The 23,152-nt window shown below is 38.3% G+C and overlaps 1 protein-coding gene across 3 annotated transcripts in view; it reads left to right on the forward strand.

The window, feature by feature from the left end:
* TMEM164 (transmembrane protein 164) overlaps positions 1 to 23,152 on the forward strand; it is a 44,856-nt gene that overhangs the window by 7,040 nt on the left and 14,664 nt on the right. For all 3 annotated transcript variants that reach the window (XM_056360028.1, XM_056360027.1, XM_056360026.1), the window contains 3 exons: positions 8,785 to 8,834; positions 10,736 to 10,802; positions 21,001 to 21,079. In XM_056360028.1, the coding sequence (XP_056216003.1) occupies positions 8,785 to 8,834; positions 10,736 to 10,802; positions 21,001 to 21,079 (196 nt within the window). The remainder of the gene's footprint in view (positions 1 to 8,784; positions 8,835 to 10,735; positions 10,803 to 21,000; positions 21,080 to 23,152) is intronic.

The following is a 23,152-nucleotide window of genomic DNA, read 5'->3' on the forward strand; positions in this document are numbered from 1 at the left end:
ATAGGTGGGTAGCGACAGGTCATGAGACAGATCACCAGTTCCTTTATACTGCGTCTGGGATGCTCCAGAACTATTAGTTTGGCTTCCAAAAAAATCCCACACTATGGCTTGCTTGTATAGTTTAATCTGCTCTTGGTTCCAATAACTGTCAATTTTTTCTTAATTGTTACCATTTATTTTTAAGCAGTTACATGGTTCTGTTTAAAAAAACCACTGTCAACTGAAGCTTAGAGGGTTTAACTGATACCATAATTCATGTAAGGATTATTTATTGAGTTGAGGAAAAGCTTTTCTGTGAAAATTTTAACACTGTATAGAGCTTGTTTCACCATTGTGCTTATTTTAGTAAATCCCAGCATATAGTAGAGAAATTGAGAAGTATTGGTGTGAGGCAAAGCAAAGATTCTTACTCTGAAATAATAGTAATTTCTAATTTAGTATAAAAAGAATAGCAGATGTGTCTTAACGCTCTGATTCACAGTTTTCTTTGAAGAGATTACAGCTCAGCTGTTTCAATGTAGAGAAGATTGGGCCAGTACATGCTTTATTTTGAGCTGAAAAATGTGTGTGCTTTAGGCAGGAGGCTAGGGAGCACAGTAAGAACGTCATGCTACCGATGAATGTCCTAGTTGAGGAATTGGAGTTTAAAGCTCAAGGTTAAGCCTTTGTTTTGAAGTTGCTAGAATTTTGGAATAACGGCTGTGCTTGAGAATAGAATGCATACTTTGGTAATTCTCCCCTTTATTCTGTATATTCTTAGGAGAAAAGAATATAAAAAAATGAGGAACTGACAAGAAGTAAGCTTACTCTCTAAAAAGGAGTGGGAATTACAGGACTGGAAATTCTAGATGAAAATGTTTAACTTTCTCTTACCCCAAATATTTACACTGAAGGTAATTATCCAAAGGCCATTAGATGAATAATCAGGTAATCGGATATTGGTTTGTTTTGATGAGATCATCGTAGATTTAAGTCAAATATCAATCAAAGTGTAATGTCTGTAGTTTGAGCAACACATTATGGACAGACAGGCCAAGAAAGGCCTTTTTTTTGTTTCTTTTTTCCTCTCCTATTTAATTTCTCCCCTCCTCCCCTCTTTTTTTTTTTGAGAATGGAGCTATTAACAGTTTCAGTGTACTGTCCAGTGTTGTAATATATCACTGTTGGCTGTAATATATTTTTAGCATGGATGTTTTAACCTATGTAGCAGTTTCACACACTTTTCCACATAGGTGGTTTGCTACCGGTTTAAACTGATGTTTGAGGAATAACTGCTGGAGGCCTTTAGGAACTTCAGTGGAGTGGCAGAGTGAATCAAATAGCAGCAGTAACCACACTGGGCTCCTTAGGGATCGGGGATCATTGGGATGACTTTCAGCTGATGACTGCCATCCTAAACCCCCCTCCTTCGCTGCCTGCCTTGCGCTGCTGTTGGTGTTTACACTCCTGGGCACAAACGGTGAGTTTTGCTGCGGTGGTTGTACATCAGCCACCGTCACTGCAGCAATTTAAACTGGGTTGTTCACCCGAACAAGTGCTGCAGCATGGATTTGAAACCTGTGAAGAGTGTCATGCGGCTCGTGTTTCTTGTGACACTTCCTCAGGGCTTTAGATAGATGTGTTAAAGGTTTACATGTATTCAGATTGCCAAGTAATTGGTGCCAAGTGAATTTAATTGTTTATATTTTAATGCTTTGGTAGTTAGTGAAATGCCCACTGAAATTATCTGGAATATGATATGTGCCTTACCTTTTATGGCTTGTGTTACTGTTTCTTCAGCAAGTTACCTGTAATAATAAAGCTGTTAGATATTTATTATCCTGCTGTTTTTAAAGATGACAAATTTCTGTTGTAAAATCCTACAATTTGAGGAATTTTGAACTGAGAATCACAAGGTATAGGTGACTCGAAGCAGAGTAGAGCAGGACTTTTTCATGATGGTTTTGCTTCCATAGAAACTGATGCGAAACATCATGCTTGGGGAAAGAAGTCACAAAAGTGAATGTAGATGAATATGCGCATGAGAATTTTATTGTGAACTCATGCAGGCTTCCCCAGTGTCGCTGACAGATGTAAATGCAAATTAATCTGAATTCAGTGCAAACTGAATTTCCTTAAGAAATTGGCCTTTGAGTAGTTTGTTTTTTTTTTTAAATCAGACTTTTGTTCTTTTAACCCCAGGTAAGTTTTTGATTGTCAGGTTTTGCTGAAGCGTCAAGGTAGGAATGGGGAATGAAGTAACCCACTACTAGTAAAGGGCTGGTGCAGATAGTGGGTAGAGAAAGAGGAAGAAAAATAATGTCAGTGACAGTTTTTCTCTGAAACACAAATTCCTTAGGTGTGATAACTAATGCCACTGCATACACAGAAAGACCTGAGTCTTTATTTAATTATTAATCCTAAACTATGAGAAGTCTAGAAAGCTTTCACCTAAGAGCATAAAAGACGAGAAGGTGAGTACTGATTTGTCAAGTAAACCAACCAAGCCTTTGGAAGGGGAGACTAACCTAGAACGTCCCAATGAACATATATATAATTTAAAAGACATTAAATTGTAGAGGGTGGAAATTGTTCAATTTGCTATAGTTCTTGCATCCCTGGGTAAAAGTGGGAAACAGGGAGGCTGGGAGGAGAGACAGGCAGCTTCTTAGGTTCCCAGAGTCTGGTTTATATGACACAGAAAGTACTTTTGCTGTAGTATTACTCAATGCTCTGCCAGCAGTGTTGCTTTGAATCATGAGTATTCGTAACCTAGACTAACAATTCCACAGGACACGTTAATTAATCCCTGAACCTGTCTGACAGCTGCAGTAAGGCAGCTGTGATTTTCATGCTAAAATATTAAATATACTCAACTTGCTGCTGTTTAGCAATGAGAATATAGTATCTTTTGACTCTGTTCTCTTTTCAGATTTGGCAGTCTGGACTTGTCGAACCACAGTCACCATGTTTTTATTTAAAACCAAAAAAAGTTACCTTTTAGAAGGCAAGCAGATGGCTTTTAAGTTATATGGCTGTACTGTGCTGAATTGAGTTTATACAAAACCAGATGCTGTATCAAAGCTTTATGATGGAGTTTAACCATTGCTTTCTGATAAATAAGGTGGTTGTTTTGAATTTACTTAAATTAACGTTAGAGTTAATTAATAAAACCTTCTACATCTTCTAAATTATCCACCTGCTGGAATGTTCCTTGCCTTACATTTTACAATTGTGAGGGAAAATGGGATGTTTTTCACCTGTACAGTAAAATACACTTAACCTTCCTCCTGTATCTTAGTCTGTTCTCCTCTGGAAAGTCCGTTGATAGATCTCAGAAAGGCTGAAAATTGTTATTTCAGTGCAGATTGACCAAAGCCTGTGTGTATCTCTTTATTTCCCCGCCCTCCCCGCCCCCCCCCCCCCCCGTTTTTTTTTTGTTTTGTTTAATTCATTCCAGTTTTGGATGAATCCAGTTTTCATGAATTTTTCACATTGCTCTGAATAGAATTAAAATCTAATTTTGGAGTTTCCATTTTGGAATGACATACGAAACCAATCAATTTCTGATCTGGTTCAGTAATCGTGCCTGGTGTGAAAAGAAAGGTATGTTTCCAGCCTGCTGCAGCGAGGTACTAAATCAAACAGCCAGCTCAGGGACACACAAGCTGCTCTTTTGAAACATAAACGTAATCTGTGCCGCAAATGCGAGATACAGTGGTTTTACTTGCAGTGTGCTTAGCTGTCTTCTGCCAGAAACAACTCGACTCGGACATCTGTAGGCGTTCCCCTTGATATTTTAAGTGCGGCTTCGTGTGGTGTTTAATCTGGAATGGCTAGAGTTGTGTGATTTGTTCTTCCTGCTTCCTTTTGAATTGTCTTCTTTTGTCTTTTTAGTTTGTTTCTGATCAGACAAGATGACCTTTGTGTTATGCATGTTTCTGTCTCAGCAGGACAGGACTGGTAGAAGAAAAGCCTTTCAAGAGCCTTTGAAGACAAACTTTGACTGCACGCTCTGCCTTAGTGAACTAACAGAAAATATCGTCATTAAAATACTTCTGAAGGGAGCTCTTAGGTGTAAAAAGAATCAGGGGGAACGCAAATGCACTAGAAAACCAGATATAATCAATAAAAAAAACCCCCTAACTTGCTGCAGAAGACCATCTTATTTTTGTTGATACGTAGCCTTTTTTTTTCCCCATGCGTGTGAGCTTGACTTTTACCTACAGACAATATTGCAGTGTCAAGAAGTAATTTTTGGGGGTAATTTTTGGCTTCTAAAAACCAATTTACGAAAAATGAGCTGATTTTTCCCAGTTACCCTGTTCCATTTTAACAGTAACATTTCCCTTGTTTGGCTATGATTTCTTTTAGTGATTAAAAAGGGGAGGCAACTTAGCAGGGATTTGTGGAGGGCCAATGTAATACTGCAGTATCTACCGATTGCTATCTATCAAAGAAGTTTTCTGCATAAACTAATGCAATGTTACCTCCTTATTGTCTTCAGAATTGTCCTTTTACATACAGGCTCTTCTACCTTCTACACTGTTATAAATGAGTAGTACAATCAGATTTAAGGAAATAATGATCTCTGAAGTTTACTGAACTCAAAAGGTGTTTCCTGGGAACTCCAAATACTGAATGAGACAGGATTGCACACGTTTCTTTTAGAAAAATTTTCAAAACATATTGCTGCTGGTGGAAAAATACCACACTTTGCCTTCTGCTTTCCAGTCTGTCCCAGACCTGGAGATACCACTTGGAACTTTCTCAGTGCATGGTTAGAAGAAGGGAGGGGAGTGTGGAAGAGAGTGATTTGCAGCCTAGTCCTGGTTTAGTCAGAGCAACCATGAGTTCAGTCTCTTTGATCTTGTCTCAGTGAAGGAATAGTTAAGCGATGCAATCCTGTACATTGCAGCCTCCAAGTAACAACAGCCCTGCTGATCCATTATGTGTTGTGGTGTGACCTTTGTATTTCAGCTTATGCGGGGGAGTGGTGGCCATGCAGTTCTTCATGCCAGAAATACTTCCCAGGGGAGTGGACAATGATATTTATGGTCTTGCAGAGCAGTTAGGAAGTATATTGACAGAATTTCTGACTTATGTTTTCGTCTGGGGTCCTCAAGGTTGAAGTGAACTTCAGTTTGTGGATTGACCAATGTTACAGGTTTCTTTGCAATTTATTGCCTGAGAACAACTGTAGAAGCTTCTGGTTCTGCGCTGGTGAAAAAGACTGGGATGTCCTGACTCACAATATTGTCCCCACCTAGGACTTGTTATGCATTTATACATTTCCTCAAAGCCACTCATGGTGGTTTTATGCTCACTTTCTCTCACTCTTACGGTCTTTTACAAGCTGAAGAGTCTTAATGTGTTAAATCAATCCACGTATGGAAGATGTTCTATACTTTTTGACTGTTCTTGTTGACCTCTGTGACTCTTTTCTAAATCTGCCTCTTTTTTTTTTTTTTTTTTTTTTTGAGAGAGAGAGAGGTTAAAGGGGAAGGGAATGACTAGAACTGTGCCCAAGATTCAGCCTATCAGGCAATGTCTATTTTATAGCTCATTTTTCCCTCCTGAAGTAGTTACTTCTGTACATTTTGGAGTTCTGATTAATTCTTTTGTCCTCCTTTTCGTTTGTAATGTGAAAATATAACAGGTAACAGATCTGACAATAAGAAGGGCCATTGAAATTGTTTCTTAGTGTTCTTTTAAATTGAAAGTTTAGTTATTCTGCCTGTCTCAGCATGCTTTAAAATATATGCTGCTTGTTTACAGTGGAACTCTGCAGTGTGCCAGCAGAGGGGTGGGAACTTCACAGCCATGCTGCTAATTTAATATGACATTGCTCGCTTTATAAAACCTAGCGGTTTCCTCCTGCAAGGCAAAGGATTTTACTTCCAGTATGACAGTAATGTAGTATGGTTATGGGTGAATGTGTGAACACTTGTGTTGGAGCTTCTGAGCTTGTCTGCTGTGAACTAGGTATTTTAAGACTGCCAATTACTCTGAGCTGAATGATGATGCTTTTTATAATGTTTGAATCTACTCAGTGATACAGTTCTTTGAAAATCAGATACAAGGGTACAAAACATCCATTTTAAGAAGCTGAGGTTTATCATGGAAAGTACATACATATTTAGAGGGAAGGTGCTTGATGCTAAACTGCTAAAGCTGAAGCATTTGACAATCTCTTCCATTATCCTGAAGTTTTAACATAAACATTCTAGTTAACGGTTACTCTCCTGTCATAAAAAATGGAAGTCAGGCTTGTCTTCTGAAAGGTGCCTTGTAACAGAGGGATTTGCATGCTTAAAAATGTTAAATATTTATTTTTCCCTTGTCAGATCCTGAAACTGCATTTCTTGCAGTAGAGTTGGTATAAAAATAAGCAGCTGTGACTCTTGTTCTCTTCTTTGCCTGTCTCCATGGTAATGAAGTATTTTAAATTGGTATGTCCATTGCGATCTTTGTAACAATGCCGTCCTTTTTTAATACTAGCTTTTTTTTATCCTTAGTGGTGAGATTCGAAAAAGATACAGACTTGCATTGTAGTTTCTGTGCTACGGTGTGGTAGTTGGAGCACTCTGTGGCCTGTCAGAAAAAGAAATGATGGGTGTGATTAAGACATCTTTCTGGTTTGATTATTTTGTGTGTAGAGGAAAAAAGTCAGTCTGGTTTTGTTTTCTTTAAGATGTAGGAAATGAAAAACATTTCTATATTTGAAGAGCAGTTTCTTCCATGAAGGTGTGAACTATGCTTCCAAAGTAACATGTCTCTTCCGTGAGATTTCTGAATTTAAGGAAATCATAAAATGATTTGAATTTAAAATTCTAGATGAACTAGTGAGACTCTAAATATCGTAACTCGTTTTGCTAACATGCAACATAGAGTGCTTAAAAAGTTTCACTAATGCATGCAAGTAGAATGGGAAAAAACAGTTATTGTAAGAGACCTGTAGAAGATAGTTATGGTTTCCAAAGGGGGGGAGAATGTAGTCCACAATTCAAGGAACTTTAGTTATTTTTGCAATAAACTTTGCTTACTATGTGATGATGGACTAGTGAAGCGTAATAAGTGTTAAACACTTTTCATAGAAGTCGTATGGGTCTTATGTGCAAGGTGATATATAGACTTCTCATAAGATTTTTCTGGTACAATTTTCAGGGGTTTTTTTCTTAGCACAAAAAAGCATCCATTAGTGGATTGTCATCATGCATTTGTTATAGTCTCTTTCGCTTTAACCTGCCCTGATGAGTTGAAATTACTAGCTTTTTAAATACAAGACGTAAGTGAAACTCTGGATTTTGACAGTATTTACTAAGAAAATGTCTTGAGGTACATTCAGTTAAATTTAATTGTAGCCTTTTTCTTGCTGTGCATTAGAGTTCTGCATGACTTAAGAAAAACAATTTGTGTGTGCATGTTCTAAACTGTTATTGAGACTGACTTGAATTAAATGTAGAAGTGAGTGAATTAGAGAAATAAATGGCTGTATATTAAGAGTTTGCACTGGAAATAAAATATTTGTATCTGTACATTTATCTGTATGGTAATGACAGCCAGCCCCCTTCATACACAAGGGCTCGGTAGTGTAATCCAGGCTTCAACATTGCTGCAGCAAGTACATGATCTGGTAGTAATTAATCTGAAAATACATCGGAGGCTTCTTCCTAGCCCTGCAACATTTCAAAGAAACGTGTTTGGTGGATTGTCCAGTCTGACTTGTCCACAAAGCAAACACCTTCTCTAAAAGTTCTCACTTGAAGTGATTTAATGATAATTTGTGTTGTAGGTTGGCAGTGATATAATCTATTGTGAATTTATTTTAGCAACAGCAGTAAGAAGTGTGATCCATTTTGTGTGGTGTGGTTTTTTTTTTTAATACTTATTGGACAGTGAGCCAAAGTCTCTTCTTTGCAGCAGCAGGCAATATAAAATACAGGATTTTATCCCTGAACACTTACGTAGTGATCTCTTCATATCTAGAGATTAAGACTTGCTGATAGGAAGTTTTTTAAGTTGTTGTGAGAGGTTTTGGACAGCAGTATCAAAAGATGATGGTTATCCTCTAGATTTAAATGGGGCACTGTTGCAAATAAACAGTACTGTATTACATAAAATTTTCAATTGGGTCCAATTTATGGTAGGAGTAAAGGTAGCCTGTAAAGAAAAACAAACATGCTGCTGCAATTGTATTCAGTTACCTTCGGTCTTGTGAAACTTCTAGCTAATTATTAGTGACACTTTTACAGTACTGTAAAAATACTTTGAGTGTGGCAATGGACATATTTAAGGATGACTACTAAGCTTACGCATAGAGCAAATACTGTGTTAGCCTTATTTTGGGAAGTATGAAGAGGCTTTTATAGATACCCATCACGCATGAGCTCTGCAAGAGCTGGGACCTTCACTGCTGAAGTGAGGTATTGTCACTGTAAATGCTTGGTCTTTAGCACAGCAGGGACATTGTCATGGCTGAGGGTTAAGGGAGCTGCCGTAGTAAATACAGTCATCTGCTTTATGAGAAACCTTTTATAATGACGATATCAAACAGGCTAGAATTTGACATGTTTCTTAGGCACTGGCAGGAGCCGTACCCTAGATGCTGCTCATACAGCTTAAATCCTTTTATATATAGGTAATGTGAGACTTCTAATTTGTTCAAGATTTTTAGTCTTTTCTAACTCTTTAAAACAGTTCTTCTGGTTAGAAATTTATGACATACAGAAATGGGAAAAAATATAGAAAATGGAGTCTAAAAGAGATCATAGCATTAATTTAATTTTGTTTCTAATGTTTCAGATTTTTCTTCTCGCTTGTCCTCCATGTCGGATTGCAATGATTCTCTTCAGGTAATGCCTTTTCCTTGTATTATGCAAGAAGACAGAAAGATGGTATTTGAGAAGTTAATCACAGCTTAAGTCGTAAAATATTAAGATATATATCCAGTTGGAAAGGCATATTGGTTGGAATGGAAAATGACACCTTGGAAAGGGTTAGGGCTTAAATTGTGGGTGTGGAGCCACTTATCCATGGTTCTGTGTACTGGTGGTGTTGGCCTTGCTTGGGAACGTGAATTAGCTCTGTAAGAGATGAGCGTGCAGGCAGGCATCTTCCTACAGATTAATTTATGGGCTTGTGTTGTTTATGTCATGGGCCTTGTACCTTTTTATTTTCCTTGCTGAATATTAGTAACCGGGCTTTACTGAAGGCCATGCATACAGTATGGGTCTAGTTTTAAAGCGGTGGATATAAATGAAATAGTGAAAGCGGATTTTTGCTGACTTGGGGATTTCTCAGATCTATGCAACCTTTTCTGAAATATTGTGTATTGTTACTAACTTCAGGAACCACAGGAGTCTCTCATGTGCAGGAAACTGTAATGGGCTGCTGTGGTAGAGTCCAGTAAGCAGCTACTAGTAACTACTTGTGTTGTGGGGAGGGAGATGGGGCTTCCTAGGAGAATTGGGAATGGCTGTAGTTGCCACCACGAGAGTTCACTCCAGCTTTTTCTTGTCTTAGTCTAGGCAGTGACTGGAAAAATTACGCTGGGGGCATGCCTTGTGAATTATTTTGGAACTGCTACTGTCTGGCTGTTTGCAGCTTTTTCCTGCTGTTCTCATTTGGGCAGGGATTAGGCTGAACGCAGATACTGTGTTAGGGTCTCCATCTCAGAGAGTGAGAAATGTGTCTGATGTCCAGGAAATCCTGGATTTACTATGCATTTGCAAAAGACTGGTTGCAGCATGGAGGCCACAATATTTGGTGTTTTTCAGAATGAGCCTTCCCATTTTCTGACACCCTGACAGCATATAAATTATGTTTGAAAAACTTTTCAAATTGTAGTACCTTTTTCCCCCTCGAGTTACTTTTAAGTTCCCAACTGTTTATGACAGGCAGTCGTTGTAGACAGTTTATTCCTTTGTGTCTTACGTAAAGTAGACTGAAACAGTACTTGATACTATTTTTGTGTTCTTGGGATGCAACAGTGGTTTAGAAAAAGATGGCTGAAAGCTATACAAAACGGAATATTACAATGCTACTTTCCTGCCTTATTCTTTGCTTAGGACTTGCTGTTGCATTTTGGCAAATGTAATTCTTTTTTTTTATTCATTTATTTTATTGTTTGTTTATTTCTACAAGTTTTTCTTTGGAAAGATGTTAGACTTTGCAATGCTTGGCCTTTTAAAGATCATTTTACCAGGCTATAGATTCCTGGTACAGGTCACTGCAGTGGAGTCAAAATACCAATCTTGGATTTTTTTGTGTTTATAAATCAATGTGGAAAGGTAACACTGCTGTATTTAAGGGAATTTCTCCAAATTCCTGAAGCTTTACTTCAAAGCTGTGCATTTATAGAGTTAGGCAGGGGTAAAAACCTTTATAAATACACTATTTTAAGCTCAGAAAGGCAAATGAACAGTAAAATACTAACTATTAAGCAGCTTGCATCATGAACAGGATTAACACAAACAGGCAGTCCAGGCTTTCTAGGAATCCAAAGCTCGTTACAGAAAGCAGTCCTACTTTAGGAAATCATTTAAGTGTGTATTTAATGGGAGGTTTTTGTCCTGGTTATTGCATTTAAGAGTATCTGGTTATTGCATTTAACAGTGGCTTTATTCAAATTCAAGCCAAAAGAGTTTTCTTAAATCTCTTGCTATCCTTTACTAAAGAGATATTACATAAAATATGTGAAAATACTGCATTTTCTTTCCATCTGTGAAAATAATATCACATCTCTTTTTCTAAGGTTGCAGATGCATATGCTGAATGGGGCCCTCTTGGCATTGCTATTTCCTGTTGTTAACACACGCCTGGTGAGTGTACGGTACTTCTCCTTTTTTATTTATTTCTAAAAGATTGTATTTGAAAATATGTTAGACCTTTGCTTTGTTTGGCCTTTTAAGGTTCATTTTACCAGGCTGTGATTCTTAGTACAGATCATTGCAATGGAACCAAAATACCAATCTTGGATATTTTTTCTTTCTTTTTTTTTTTTTGTTTGTTTGTTTTGGTGTGGGTGTTTATAAATCCATGTGGAAAGCTAGCACTGCTGTATTCTTGGTGTCAATTCCATTCTAGCCTTTAAATGGAGGAAAAACTCAATGGCTTTGACAGAGGCCAGATGTTGGTGGCTGTCAGCCCCTCTCCCCAAGATTAGGCACAGCAGGGTTTCTTTTTGCTATCCAAGTTTTCAAATCTGCTATGGAACTCCTGTCTCCTGGATGAAAAATTAGCCTCTTGGTGTCCCTAGTAAGATTTTGAAACCTATTTAGAGTTAATGGTAAGAAAAGTCACCCTGAATCTGAGCCATATGAAATATTTCCAAGGATTATTTTTAAGAGCTGTTACGCATGCATATGTAGGGTGTGCATATGCATATATGCCTACATGCTTGTTCATTTTTTGTCACTTGACTCATTTGCAGCAATCTGTTGTTGCAGTTATTTAAACGTCTGTTTGAGATAGAGTTCACTTAAATTTATCTGCCTATGTGTTTATGGTGTCTAAATAAAGTACCTCTATCTATATCCATGTACCATGTGGATTAATGGTATTATTAACAAAATTGTTGTGGACTTCAGACTCCATTACAAATAGCATTAGTGGCCGCTGGTTTGCAAATCTTGACTGTCTTAATAAGATTAAGTATAAAAATCTGCATCTGTATTGAATTTTGTGGATAATATGCTCCGTTGATTGGCCACACTGGTAGCTAGGAGACCTGAAAACTGACAATTTTGTTGTCAGCTTATAAATGGTTTCCTTTCTTGTCGTCTTTAAGACCATAACATTTTGCACCAAGACACAGTTTAGTTCCTAGGCAAATACATCTGTAGGCTTTTACATGTTAAAAAGATTTTTCCATAATGCATGACACATACATGCACGGGAGGTTGGATCATGTTTTTCAAATGTCAGTGGATTTAGTGCTGTAATAACCCTAGAGTTCTTCCAAGATTTATGTTGCCCTTCCTAATCTGGTAACTACATGTATTCTTTTCTATACTGTAACAGTTTATGTGCAGTTTGTAATTATGTTTTGATTAAACTTGATACTGCTGAAGGGGCATCAAAAGAGTAAAACAAGTGTTTTTCTGGATAATGATAAGTCTTTTTATTTCTGTATTTCAAATGATCTAGTTTTCAAGTAAATAAACTTTGGCGAACGAAATGGTTTTTCTGGGTAAGCTTTTGAGGATAAAATGTTGAAATATTTAATAAATCATTAACTTGTATTTTCTCTGCCACTGTCATAGATCTCATTCATATTAGGGCAGCAGTGATTAAACAGAAAAAACACAGGCTACTTATAAAATTCTGTCCTTAATTAGGGATAGAAGAGCCAAAGGATAACGTCCAAGAGCAAGTATTTTTGGAATAAATACAACTTAAGATATTTTTGGCCTAACAGCTGCTTGCTAGGCTGTTCTTTTTTTGGTGTTTCTCCTGGCACAAGATAATATGGGTGATGTTTTATAGCACTGCTGCTTTGACCCAGATTCTCTCATGGTAGACACACATTCTGCCTTGCAACTGTTGTTGTAGTTGTTACACTGACATTGTCCTGAAAGCAATAAATGTCTTAACATTTTGTAGGAAGTTAAAAAAATTGCAATAATTTTGCCCATGCTGTCTGCTCTAGTTTGTAGTATCTAAGTGAAAAACTTCTGATTCAGTAAGGAATTGTTGAGTCTCTATGCCTCAACTTTTAAATTTCAGTTTTATGATATTTTAAGACATTTTAGTGTGTGCATGTTTAATACAAAAAAATTGTATACTTATGACAACTGTTTACAGATATAAATATGTAGTGTGCAGCACAAAGAGTGTGGAAAATTGGGCACCTAACTAAACTGTTAATTTAGAAGTGAGCCAGAAGGTGTTTTCCAGGGCAGAGTGAGTTCTGAGCTCAGTGGGAACTGGAAAGCAGGGGGCTGTTGCCTCCCATCACTTTGTGAGATTGTACCCAATTGATGTAAGCACCAAAATCCCTTGTGGTCATATTTTCTAGTGTAAAATGTGTTTTATCCTTATAAGTTATTTGTTAAACAGCTGGTTGTTTTGTTGTAGGCACTTTTAATTGTCTTCAGCTGACATTCTCCTAAACCTCTCTCTTCCAGGTGGATTGCCTGTTGTCTTACAGGCAGCAGACGACCACTGTTGAGCTGTAGTCTCTTTTTGGAGAAGCCTGCTAATTTAGCAAGTTCAGCACTAGGCACGTACTAGCTAGTGAATTGTGTATTACGGAGATGGAAGCAGTGAGATGCAGGAGAAAACATTAGATGTGCAGTTTTATTTGTATATATCAATAATCTGAAAGGGGCAAGAGGCAAAAGATACAGAATGAAAGATAATCATAACTTCGCCAGCTTGTTTAGGAGCTACTGGGTGTCAGGATTTTGGTTCTAAGTGTTAACCTGTTCAAAGTAATTTCCAGAACACCTCTTAGAACGTTTTGTGGCACAGTCTGTTAGGGTCATGTATTTCTGCAGCCAGTTATGTTACCTAATTCATTGTAAGCATTCTTTTGTATATATGATTCAAAGCTAAATTGACCTGAAAAAGTATTTTTTGGAAGCTTCCAATGTAATTTGACTTTCCATTTTCTTGTAATGTATCCGTTTAATTATTTTTAGAACCTCAGTCATTTCAAAACTATTCTTAAATATTAGTCTGTTGCCAGTGGAAATGGGGAGTTAAGATAGTCATTGAAACTACAGGAGAAAGTTTCTACCTTCCATTGTTTTAACCTTTCAGTGACACTATACTCATTAAAAATCTTGTTGGACTGTAATGGGCACCTGGGATAATGTTAAAAAAAAGCCTGAAAGATTAGGTCAGTCTATTCTGTTTAGAGTTTCAGAAAATTTTTTCCTGCCTTGGCGTAATGTTGAGGTGCCGACAGTTAACAGTCTTGTGCAACAAATGCACCCACTTGTATTTATCTGGCAACTAAATATTCTGGTTATTTTGCTACATTATTTATGACATGCTGATGAAGTTAAATTTCATGTATTTGAATAGTCATTGTATAAAGACAAAAAAGGTTGTTTCTTGTTCAGTTAATGTTTTTGTGAGTTCTTATTACCGTTTTAGAAAGAGTATTTTAGTTTTCTCTCATAATCTCATTCCCTTCTTATGATGGAAATCATTCCTGATCGGCATTAGCAATTCACATGGAAAAATAGGGTAATCTTTTATGACCCTTAAGTAAATAGAGAAGAAGATGCTAAGTGAACTGGGTTGTTAGGTACACATGTGGGAGCTTGGAAGTGTGTACGAGGATATAAATTGAGTAGAAAGATTTATTTTTTTTTTTTTTTTACTCTGTATTTATATTATATGGGATGCAGCGTAGGTCCCCAAAACCTGCCTATGTAAGTCAACTCATTTAACTGGCACAAAGACTCTAAGTGTTTGCAGACTAACTGGTTTTGTTTGAACTTTCCTATTGTATTAATAAAATTTTGAAGGAAACTCTTTCCACTGCTTTAAACTATTTTTTTTGCAAGCTGATGTCCTGAAAATGTTGATATAGATAAAGTAAAAAAAAAAAACAGGACATGTCCCAGAGGTGTTGGGCTTGCTGTCCCTGCTCACACAGCTGAGATTGTGTAGTTTTAACATTTCCAGAAGCTGCTGTATTCTATTATTAGAACTATTTGGCTTGAGAGGTACGCATTCTAAATCTGTTTTAGGAACAGAATCATACTCTGAGCAGTGCTTACAGTGCACCATTCTGTGTAGCGCCTCTGATCATTGCTTACTGTATTTCTGTTGACTGTTAAGGTAGTAATTCACTATATTAAATAATTTGCCTGAAATGCCTGTGCCTACACAGCAAAATGGAATAGGTTATGCTAGCACATTATCTCACTTCTAAACTGGCTTAATCTAACTGGTACAGGGAAAAATAACAGAGCAGTTACACACCACAGGCTGTTGAGAGATTGTGCTTTGGTTGCTGGTAGATGCTAAGGCTGAGGTTTCTGCATCTTCTGACAGTTAGCAATGCTATGTGCATTAAAATGGTATGGGTGAGTGAGTGGAGTCTACAATCACACTTTTATTTGGTAATGTAAAGCTGTTTTCTGCTGCTGGTGGTACATGGTCCTAATATTATCTCTAGAGCAACTGGAAAAATACCATTTCTGAAATTGGTATTATTTACTTCATATAATTCTTGTCTTTGACTTGACTTTACAAATGCCGGGTTGTGTCCATTGTGTCATTAATGTAAGCTGGTTTGTGTAATCAAATTGAGTGACCAGAAGACAGTGGTGCCTTTTTTTTATGAGACACAGTAAACATCAAATATATTACTAGTCAGATAGTCAAAACGCTCGTAAAAGTCAAAACAAATGCATTCAGTTGAGAGCAATGCCTTTTCCTGATTTTTCTCGGAGAGCATCATCCTGTAGTGACAGGCCAAGCGTTGTAGTTTAACCCCAGCTGGTAACAGCCTCACGCAGCTGCTCGCTCCCTTCTCCCCGCTGGTAGGGTGAGGGACAGAACATCCCCCTTCCTCCTCCTTCCCCCAGGTTTATTGCTGAGCAGGGTCCATACGGTGTGGGACATCCCCTGGGCCAGTGGGCTCGGCTGTCCCGGCTGTGCCCCCTCCCAGCTCCTCGTGCCCCCCCAGCCCACTCGCGGGTGGAGGGGTGAGGAGCAGCAGAGGCCGTGGTGCCCGCAAGCCCTGTGCAGCAATAAGGAGACATCCGTGGGTGAGCAGTGCTGTTCCCAGCACCGATCCAACCCGCAGCCCCGCACCAGCTGCTGTGAAGGAAATTAACTCTATCCCAGCCAAAACCAAATCGCCAAGTAAAAAATTCTCTTAAAATTTATCAAAATTTGGGTATGTCATGAGTTGGAATCCTGGGGTCTTGCCCTAGCTGGATTTTGTCAAATTCATATACTAGTGAAAATACAGTCATGTTTCTTGTTTTGTTATGTTTCTGGTCCCCTCAACCCTTGTAGCAGGATATTATTTCTAGTCCTGTGTACTAAGCCTTCACGCTACGGACTGTCCGTACAGAGGTGCTGCTTTATAAACGCTCTGGAGTTGTGTATCATGCACGCTAGCACTGCCTTGGTAGTAGGTGCAGATTCTGATTCTTTCCCTCTGTGTATATGCCTCACCCTAACAGGATTAGTTGCAAATGAGGACTAGATAAAATTCATCAAGAAAACTGATGAATTAATGATACTTCAAGGGAATTAATTCCCTGCACTAACTGGATTGTGTAGGACAGCTAGATACTGGTTGAGACACCTACTTGAAACACATTGTTTATTGGGACTCATCAACATGCATTCTTATCAACTACAGACAAGCAGCAGGTGTATGGCAGGAAATCTGAATGAAACACTGCCCCTAAAATACAATGAAAAGGAATTGCTGCAAATAAAATCTGTGATGCTGCTTTAGACCGTCGTCCAGATGGGTGACAGCCCTGCTACTCCTTCATTTCATGGGGCTTTGCTGTTGGCATTAATGCCAATATTAATGTAAATATTTCTTCTCAGTCTACTCGTTCCCATTATTCAAATATATGGGAATGTCTTTTCAGCCCTATGCCAGATGCATAAGCTGGTGCCCGAGCTGTAGGACTGCCTGAATAGTTTAACAGTAACCTGGGCATGGGTCCGCTGCTTGTCTGTGTGCCAGCATGGATGTGTGCTGGAAAAATGAGTCCTGGTAAGACTGGAAGTAGACAGTTTTCCAAATGCCACTTGTGTTTGGATTTTGACTTGTGTTGTTTTCTTAAGTTTTCATGTCTGTTTTTAGACCATTCTTCTAAGCTTCTCTGGCAGCTGTTTCTTCTCTGCTGAAGAAGTAATTTGCTATCAAAATCACAAATATGCTGAGAGGTAACCAGTGTATTACATGGGCCTGGTAGCTGTTTGCCCCATGATTGTTGTATTGCATAGCTCTATATAGGTTACTTCTCTTTGCTTTTTAATCTCTTCTGTGACCTGCTTTGCAAATAAAAAGAAAACCTTATGTTTCTGGTTGATGTATTTGATTACTGATCAGTTGAGGAAAGGAAACTAGTTACTGATTATAGGTTAAGTCTGAGTTACTGATTATGTGTAAGAAGGTGGCTGGTACATAATGACATTTGGTATTTACTAGACTTCATGCTAGATGTGCTACAGAAAAGCCAAGACTGGGAGTTGAATTCCTGCTATTCCTTCTGCCATACTCTGCAGCCTTTGTAGCTCTTGCACAGTACAGTGCTTGAGCTGTTGTTGCAAATATGAGGCCAAGGTATAAATAATTAACAGTGGAAGGAGTACTACTTTCAGAAAACAGAGCAAGGTGGTAACCTCTTAGCCCACTGAAAACCACTGCTGTGTCAAAGTGGGTTTGAACTAGTATTGTGTGCTGTACTCTTTGGGGGGGAACTCTTACCTGAATATCTGACTCTTGGGCTCAACTCTACTGCTGTCTCCAAGAGATTTTTCTAAAGCTTAGTGCAGTCAATGGAAAATCCTAGTTCCTTCCTTAGGGCAGTAGCTGGCTTGAGTTAGGCCATCAAGTACATGCTCAGAGAACTGGTGTTGGCGGCTGTGACTCTGTTCTCAGAGACGCAGGGGTGAGCTCTCATTTTTCACGATACAATTTCTCCTTTCCGCAGTCTTGCAAGCAATGTAGTCAGCTGCTAGGAGTTCAGCTAGACTAGTAGAACTGTATGTAACTTATGTATGTATGTTCCTGGGGTGGAGGTCCACTGCCTGCTTGCTGTCCTGGGTACTTTCCACAGGGCCTTTAGCATGTGTCCAGGGAACGTGGCCCTTCTGAATCTGCATCGTGCCAGGCTGATGCGGAGGCTGGCAGCACATGTGGCTGCTTTGAACCAAACTCTTCCTGGAGAAGCAAAACACCATTTATTTTCTAACAGAAACTTAATTACAAAATGTAAAATTGAATATTTATTTCCAGAGTACTTTGTTATCACGTTTTGATCTTGTATGTTAGAGGTATTTTGTATGTCAATATTAGTTTGGTGTATTTTGGAACATATATGATTTTACACCAGTGTTAAACCTATGAATGGATGAAGCAGATTTGCTTTGCCACAAGTAAGAACCTTTAAAGGAGAAAAACTGATGGATTTTCTTGAGTAGCAGAGTATCTGTCCTCTGTATTCTTTTACTGTTACAGGTGCCTAGAACATACGTTTGTAGAAGAAAGAGGTAATTTGTCCTTTTGTCTTATACCATCAGTTGTTTTAAGATTGAGTAAGGGAAGCGATGAAATGCAGGAAGAGTGATGCTGGCAGCTGGTAAGGGAGACAGCAGTGTAGTACAAAAACCCCCAGCAAATAAATTAACAACACAGAGTTCAGATGGTCTTGGTAGCAACTACCCAGTCATTCTGAATCTCTCAGGGGACAGTTGTGGTTGAGGAACGTTACCATGGACATCACTGGTTCCTTACTAGGGAGATCCTGCTCTAGAGTGGCTGCTGGGTTTCCACGGTGGCATCTGACGGGAGAGGACAAGTCTCATGGAGCCTGTGAAGAGGGTCCACTTCAGAGGTGATTGGAGTCTGAGTTTAAATACACGTGGCCTTCGTGGGTGCCTATGGTCAGATATTATTAGAGGGGCCGACTCAGTACTTTGACTTACTTTGTTCTGTAAGTGTTGCTTTGTTTTTTTCAGTATCTCAAACTTTACCACTTGCTGAAGTGCTTGTTTTCCCCAAGACATTCTTTACATCCTAGACTGATGGGTGATCTCTCCTACCTTGTCTTCACTTGCAGTTTCTCTTTGCATAGAAAAGGTACCTGCTATCTGTGTGTCTTTTATTGCTAAAACAATTTCTAGACAAGACTTTTAGAGCTAGGTGAGTCAGTTTTTTGCTCAGTTCAACTTTATGGTTTTGTGTTTGCTCATTTTCTGTTTGTTGTACTCTGGCTGTACAACTTCAGCGCTTGGTTGTACAGAAATTGTGCTCTTGCAGCTCTATATCAGGAAATGCACTTGCGTAATTAGCCAGGCTTCAGAACAAGAAATCTTTTATAGTGGAAAAAAAGATGTTTTATTTTACACGGAAAAAATAGTCAACACTACTGCAGCAGAACAACTGTTACTCTGTTCTCAGAAGTGTCCTGAGTGTAGTGTTTGTGTAACTGACCCTCACAACTCGGCGAGTGTAGAAGCCCTTATGAAATCACAGATACTAAATAGAGAATGCTCCTTGGCAGGCATGAGTGCCTCATGTTGTGGTGTTTGTATCAGGAGCGATTGTTTCTGAAGTGTGCCTGTTCCAGCTGGGAGAGGTACAGCTTTTTCTCCAGTAAGGAATACTGCTTTAGCCTCTTTCCAAATAATTTTGATTCCCTCATTTTGTCCTCTCTGTCTTTCAACAAGGGACAGGAGGTGAAAAGATTCAGATTCAGGAATCCTCACAACCTCCATGAAGTTCTTGCTTTTGCATACTATTATCTTGCTTGGTTTTGTGTTTTGATACAGAATACTTGGAATAAAATAACCCGACAGATTGTATGGAAGATTTTTTTAGCTTAGTCTCCCAAGAGTTGGCTGAACATCTTGGAGGTTGCAATCAGGACACTCATCGTGTTCAGCTAGGGGATGCCAGGACTAGCAGAATCCAGCTGTTGGGTTTAGCATCTTTTGCATTCAAAATAGGATGTAAGAGTTGTTGTTGAATTTAAAAGATCGCTGTATTAATTACCAGCTGTGTACTGACTGCTGTTTAGGAGGAAAACCAAATTGTTCCAACCTCTCTTTACTTGTGTTGATGTAGAAATTTTTGTAATGTTTCTGTTTCAATGCTATGACTTCAGTGTTTTGGAATAGTAACAGAAAAGGAAGATGCTTGCTTCCCCCTCCCCCCAACTCCTAACAGGCAAGCCACGATGGTAGGACTTAGGTCTGGATTCACTTCAGCCTGTAGAATGATAGAATGAGGCTGCATTTAAACCAAAGCTAATGGCTTTGTGTTGTTCCTGTGAGACTTTGTACCCGTGTGTGGTATTGTCCAGTCTGCATTTCGGAAAAATAACGGAAAAGTATGTCTTCAGCTTTGCAAGTGAGCTGCAGCAAGAAGTTGAATTCTGAATTTTCAGTTGGAATCTTTTCTCCTATTGTTTGGTTTTAAACGTGTTGCTTCAGTTTAACAAATAGCTACAGTGAAAGGCATTTACGGATGGGAATAACTTTCAAATAAAGTGCATTACCTTTTCTAACTGATGAAGAGCTAGAATTAGTTACATCTGGATTGAGGGGCTCAAATTAAACTCAAAGAGTTACGGTTCAAGATATTCTTAGCACAGTGTTATTTTAGCAGTCTGTCTGCCTTCTCTAAGTAGTAACTAGAAACATGAATTCAACCAAACACACAAATGACTAATTGTAATTTCCTGAAAGTTGCCAGCAGGTGAGAAATACCTGATGTAATACTAACTGGTAACCTGTTTACATATATTCTTCTGCAGCTTCTCTTTCAAATATTGGTTATTTTATATTTTATTTTATATTTGGTGAAACTTAGCAGTTTCACACATGCACGCAGACTGCTATAAGTCATGTCTTTTGATTTTTGCACAGGCCTCCTCAATAATTACTTTTATATATAAAAAAGACCTCATTTGTAGAGTTCTATCACTCACAATGTGGCAATTATAATTTCTTTCTAAATAGGCTACTGTCATACAGGGTGTGTATAGTTTCTGGTTTGATTTGTATTGTTATTGGAAATTTATATGAACTAAGGGAAAAGAGTCATCTTTATTCCTCCTTTGTTGTGCTTCTGTTTAATTTTGAGAATTGTCTACTTGGAGTGCTGCATTGCATTTGTGGCAATGGAATGGAACGGGTACAGCTAGCTGCACTTTAAAAGCATTGACAATGCCAACTCTGTTACTAGGCATAGGTGATACAATAACTGAAAGGATTGTCATGGGTCAGGAGGAGAACGGTTCCTTGTAACTCAGTTCTTGGTGATGAAAAACATTTACAAATATTTTTCTTATTCCACAGCTTCCATTTGAAATGGAAATTTATTACATCCAGCATGTGATGCTTTACGTTGTGCCCATCTATCTGCTGCGGAAAGGAGGTAGGTTGGCAATTTACTCTCTTGAGTATTGTATTGCTCCCATGCAATGGAAAAGTTGTGCTTGGTGGTTACCATGAGCTTTACTCTTGCTCTTTTATTACCATTTTTCTCTGTGTTTTTACTTAATAGTTTCTGATGTTATGTTGGCATTGTAACCTGGATAACAAAGGCTTGTGTCAGGCACTGAAATGGTAATAAGAAAATGGTCTTTTGCCCAAAGGGGTATCAAGAATGTTTTGGCATAATGTGCACTGTCTTCTTGAGTACTATCTCTGCCATCTTGCAACATTCTTAGTTGTGGTTGGGATGTATTTTAAAGATTTTTGCCTTCTTGGATGTCTCTTGAGAAGTAATACAACTTAAAATGAGCTGGAAAAATAATTAGTATTATATCCTCACGGAAATATTAATTAGTTAGATAAATTCCTGAAATTCTGAAGCTCTAATGAAATGTAGTGACACAGATCAGTGAAGTAGCTTGCTTGTTATCTCTTCTAACAAGATTACTATCTTGCATTCACTTATACCATAATAGTTCATTAAATCTGGGAATCCCAAATTGTTCCACTGGCCAGTGATTTTTCTAATTGGCGCTCCTGAGGAGGAAATGCAGGCTGTATTCATCTAGCGTGATGCTCTGCCCCCCTCTAGCGTTGACATGCTTCCTGCTGCATTTTCTGGCAGAGCTAAACTGTTTCATCCAGGAAATAAAAGATGATGATTGACGCTCAGTAGCCTTTAATGAAAACCCCTAGGATGTGATGTCAGCAATGGGATACAATTTAGGAAATGCTTAGAACAAGCAGAGGCACCCTTTTCCATTCTGGTGGATCTTTTGTATTTTATATCAGCAGTCACTTATAATCCTTCACTCTTGTTTCACTGTAGGTTTGTAACCTTTTTTTTTTTTTTTTTTTTTTCCCCACCGCTGAGAGAAACTAAATAAAAAGAAAAAACACTAAAGGAAAAAGTGAAGTATCATACTTCAAAAGATCATTCTATTTCTTTCTCTTCTATGCCAGCCACATTTAATTTTAATTCATCTTTAATATCTTAAAATTCTGGCAAATAATGCTAAGGTGCAGTATAGTTGCAGAAGTCATGCGCACTCCTGATCATTGCAGAAGGGGATGGGGAGCGGGAGGGAGGAGGTGTAAACAGCCCTGTAGCACACTGTAGGCAATGACAGACCAAGCTCTTGTGATGTCAATAAATCACTTCCTTTGATGGCCTTGAAGTTCCCATATGACATCATTTTAAGACGTGTATTTCTTTCGCTTTAAGGTTTGGCCTTGGATGTCACTTGATGTGTTCTTTTGATTTTATTTTTTTCGGTTTTTTTGTTCGTTTGGGGTTTGTTTGTTTTGAACTAAAGGTTGTCTGGGTTCTTTAGCATCTGTTTTCTGGGACTGATGGGACATCACCTGCAGTTCAAAGGGCTTTGTGTCTACAGTTGTCATCCTAGTGCAGTTTTCTAAATTTTTGCCCTTTATTAATTTACAGGTATAAAGGGCTTTGTGTCTACAGTTGTCATCCTAGTGCAGTTTTCTAAATTTTTGCCCTTTATTAATTTACAGGTATTTGCTGCCATCTAATGTTGATGTGATGGCAGTGACATTTCTATAGAACTTGGTTGGCTATATCCATCGAGATTGCCCTGGGCTGTGTAAATAATAACTGTTCAATTTCTTACGCATTGGCTCCTGAGCAGCTGACTGGCTGACATACCTCGTTGGCAAAACGTCCCTGGACTTCTCTAGTAGTTGTGGCTACTTTCACGGGGGACTAAATGTATGAGTTTTGGTGGAAAAATTGCTCAGCTTAAAAACATTTGTTAGTATTTTGTCATTTCACTAGCACCTTTGCTTGAAGTACTTTGAGTAGATCACACCCTTTATCCTAACTATATCTTGTGAAAATTGCTTTTTTGTCACTGATGTTGATTAGCTGACAGCTTTATTTCTGTGTTTTAAATAGAAGTTTCCATCAGTGAATCTATGGATTGTGATTGGGAGAAGTAAATGAATCAGGGCAGCAAAATGGAAAAATGAAAGGAATGGATTATATATGGAA

The sequence above is a fragment of the Falco biarmicus genome, chromosome 14 (assembly GCF_023638135.1).
Source record: "Falco biarmicus isolate bFalBia1 chromosome 14, bFalBia1.pri, whole genome shotgun sequence".
Taxonomy (NCBI): Eukaryota; Metazoa; Chordata; class Aves; order Falconiformes; family Falconidae; genus Falco; species Falco biarmicus.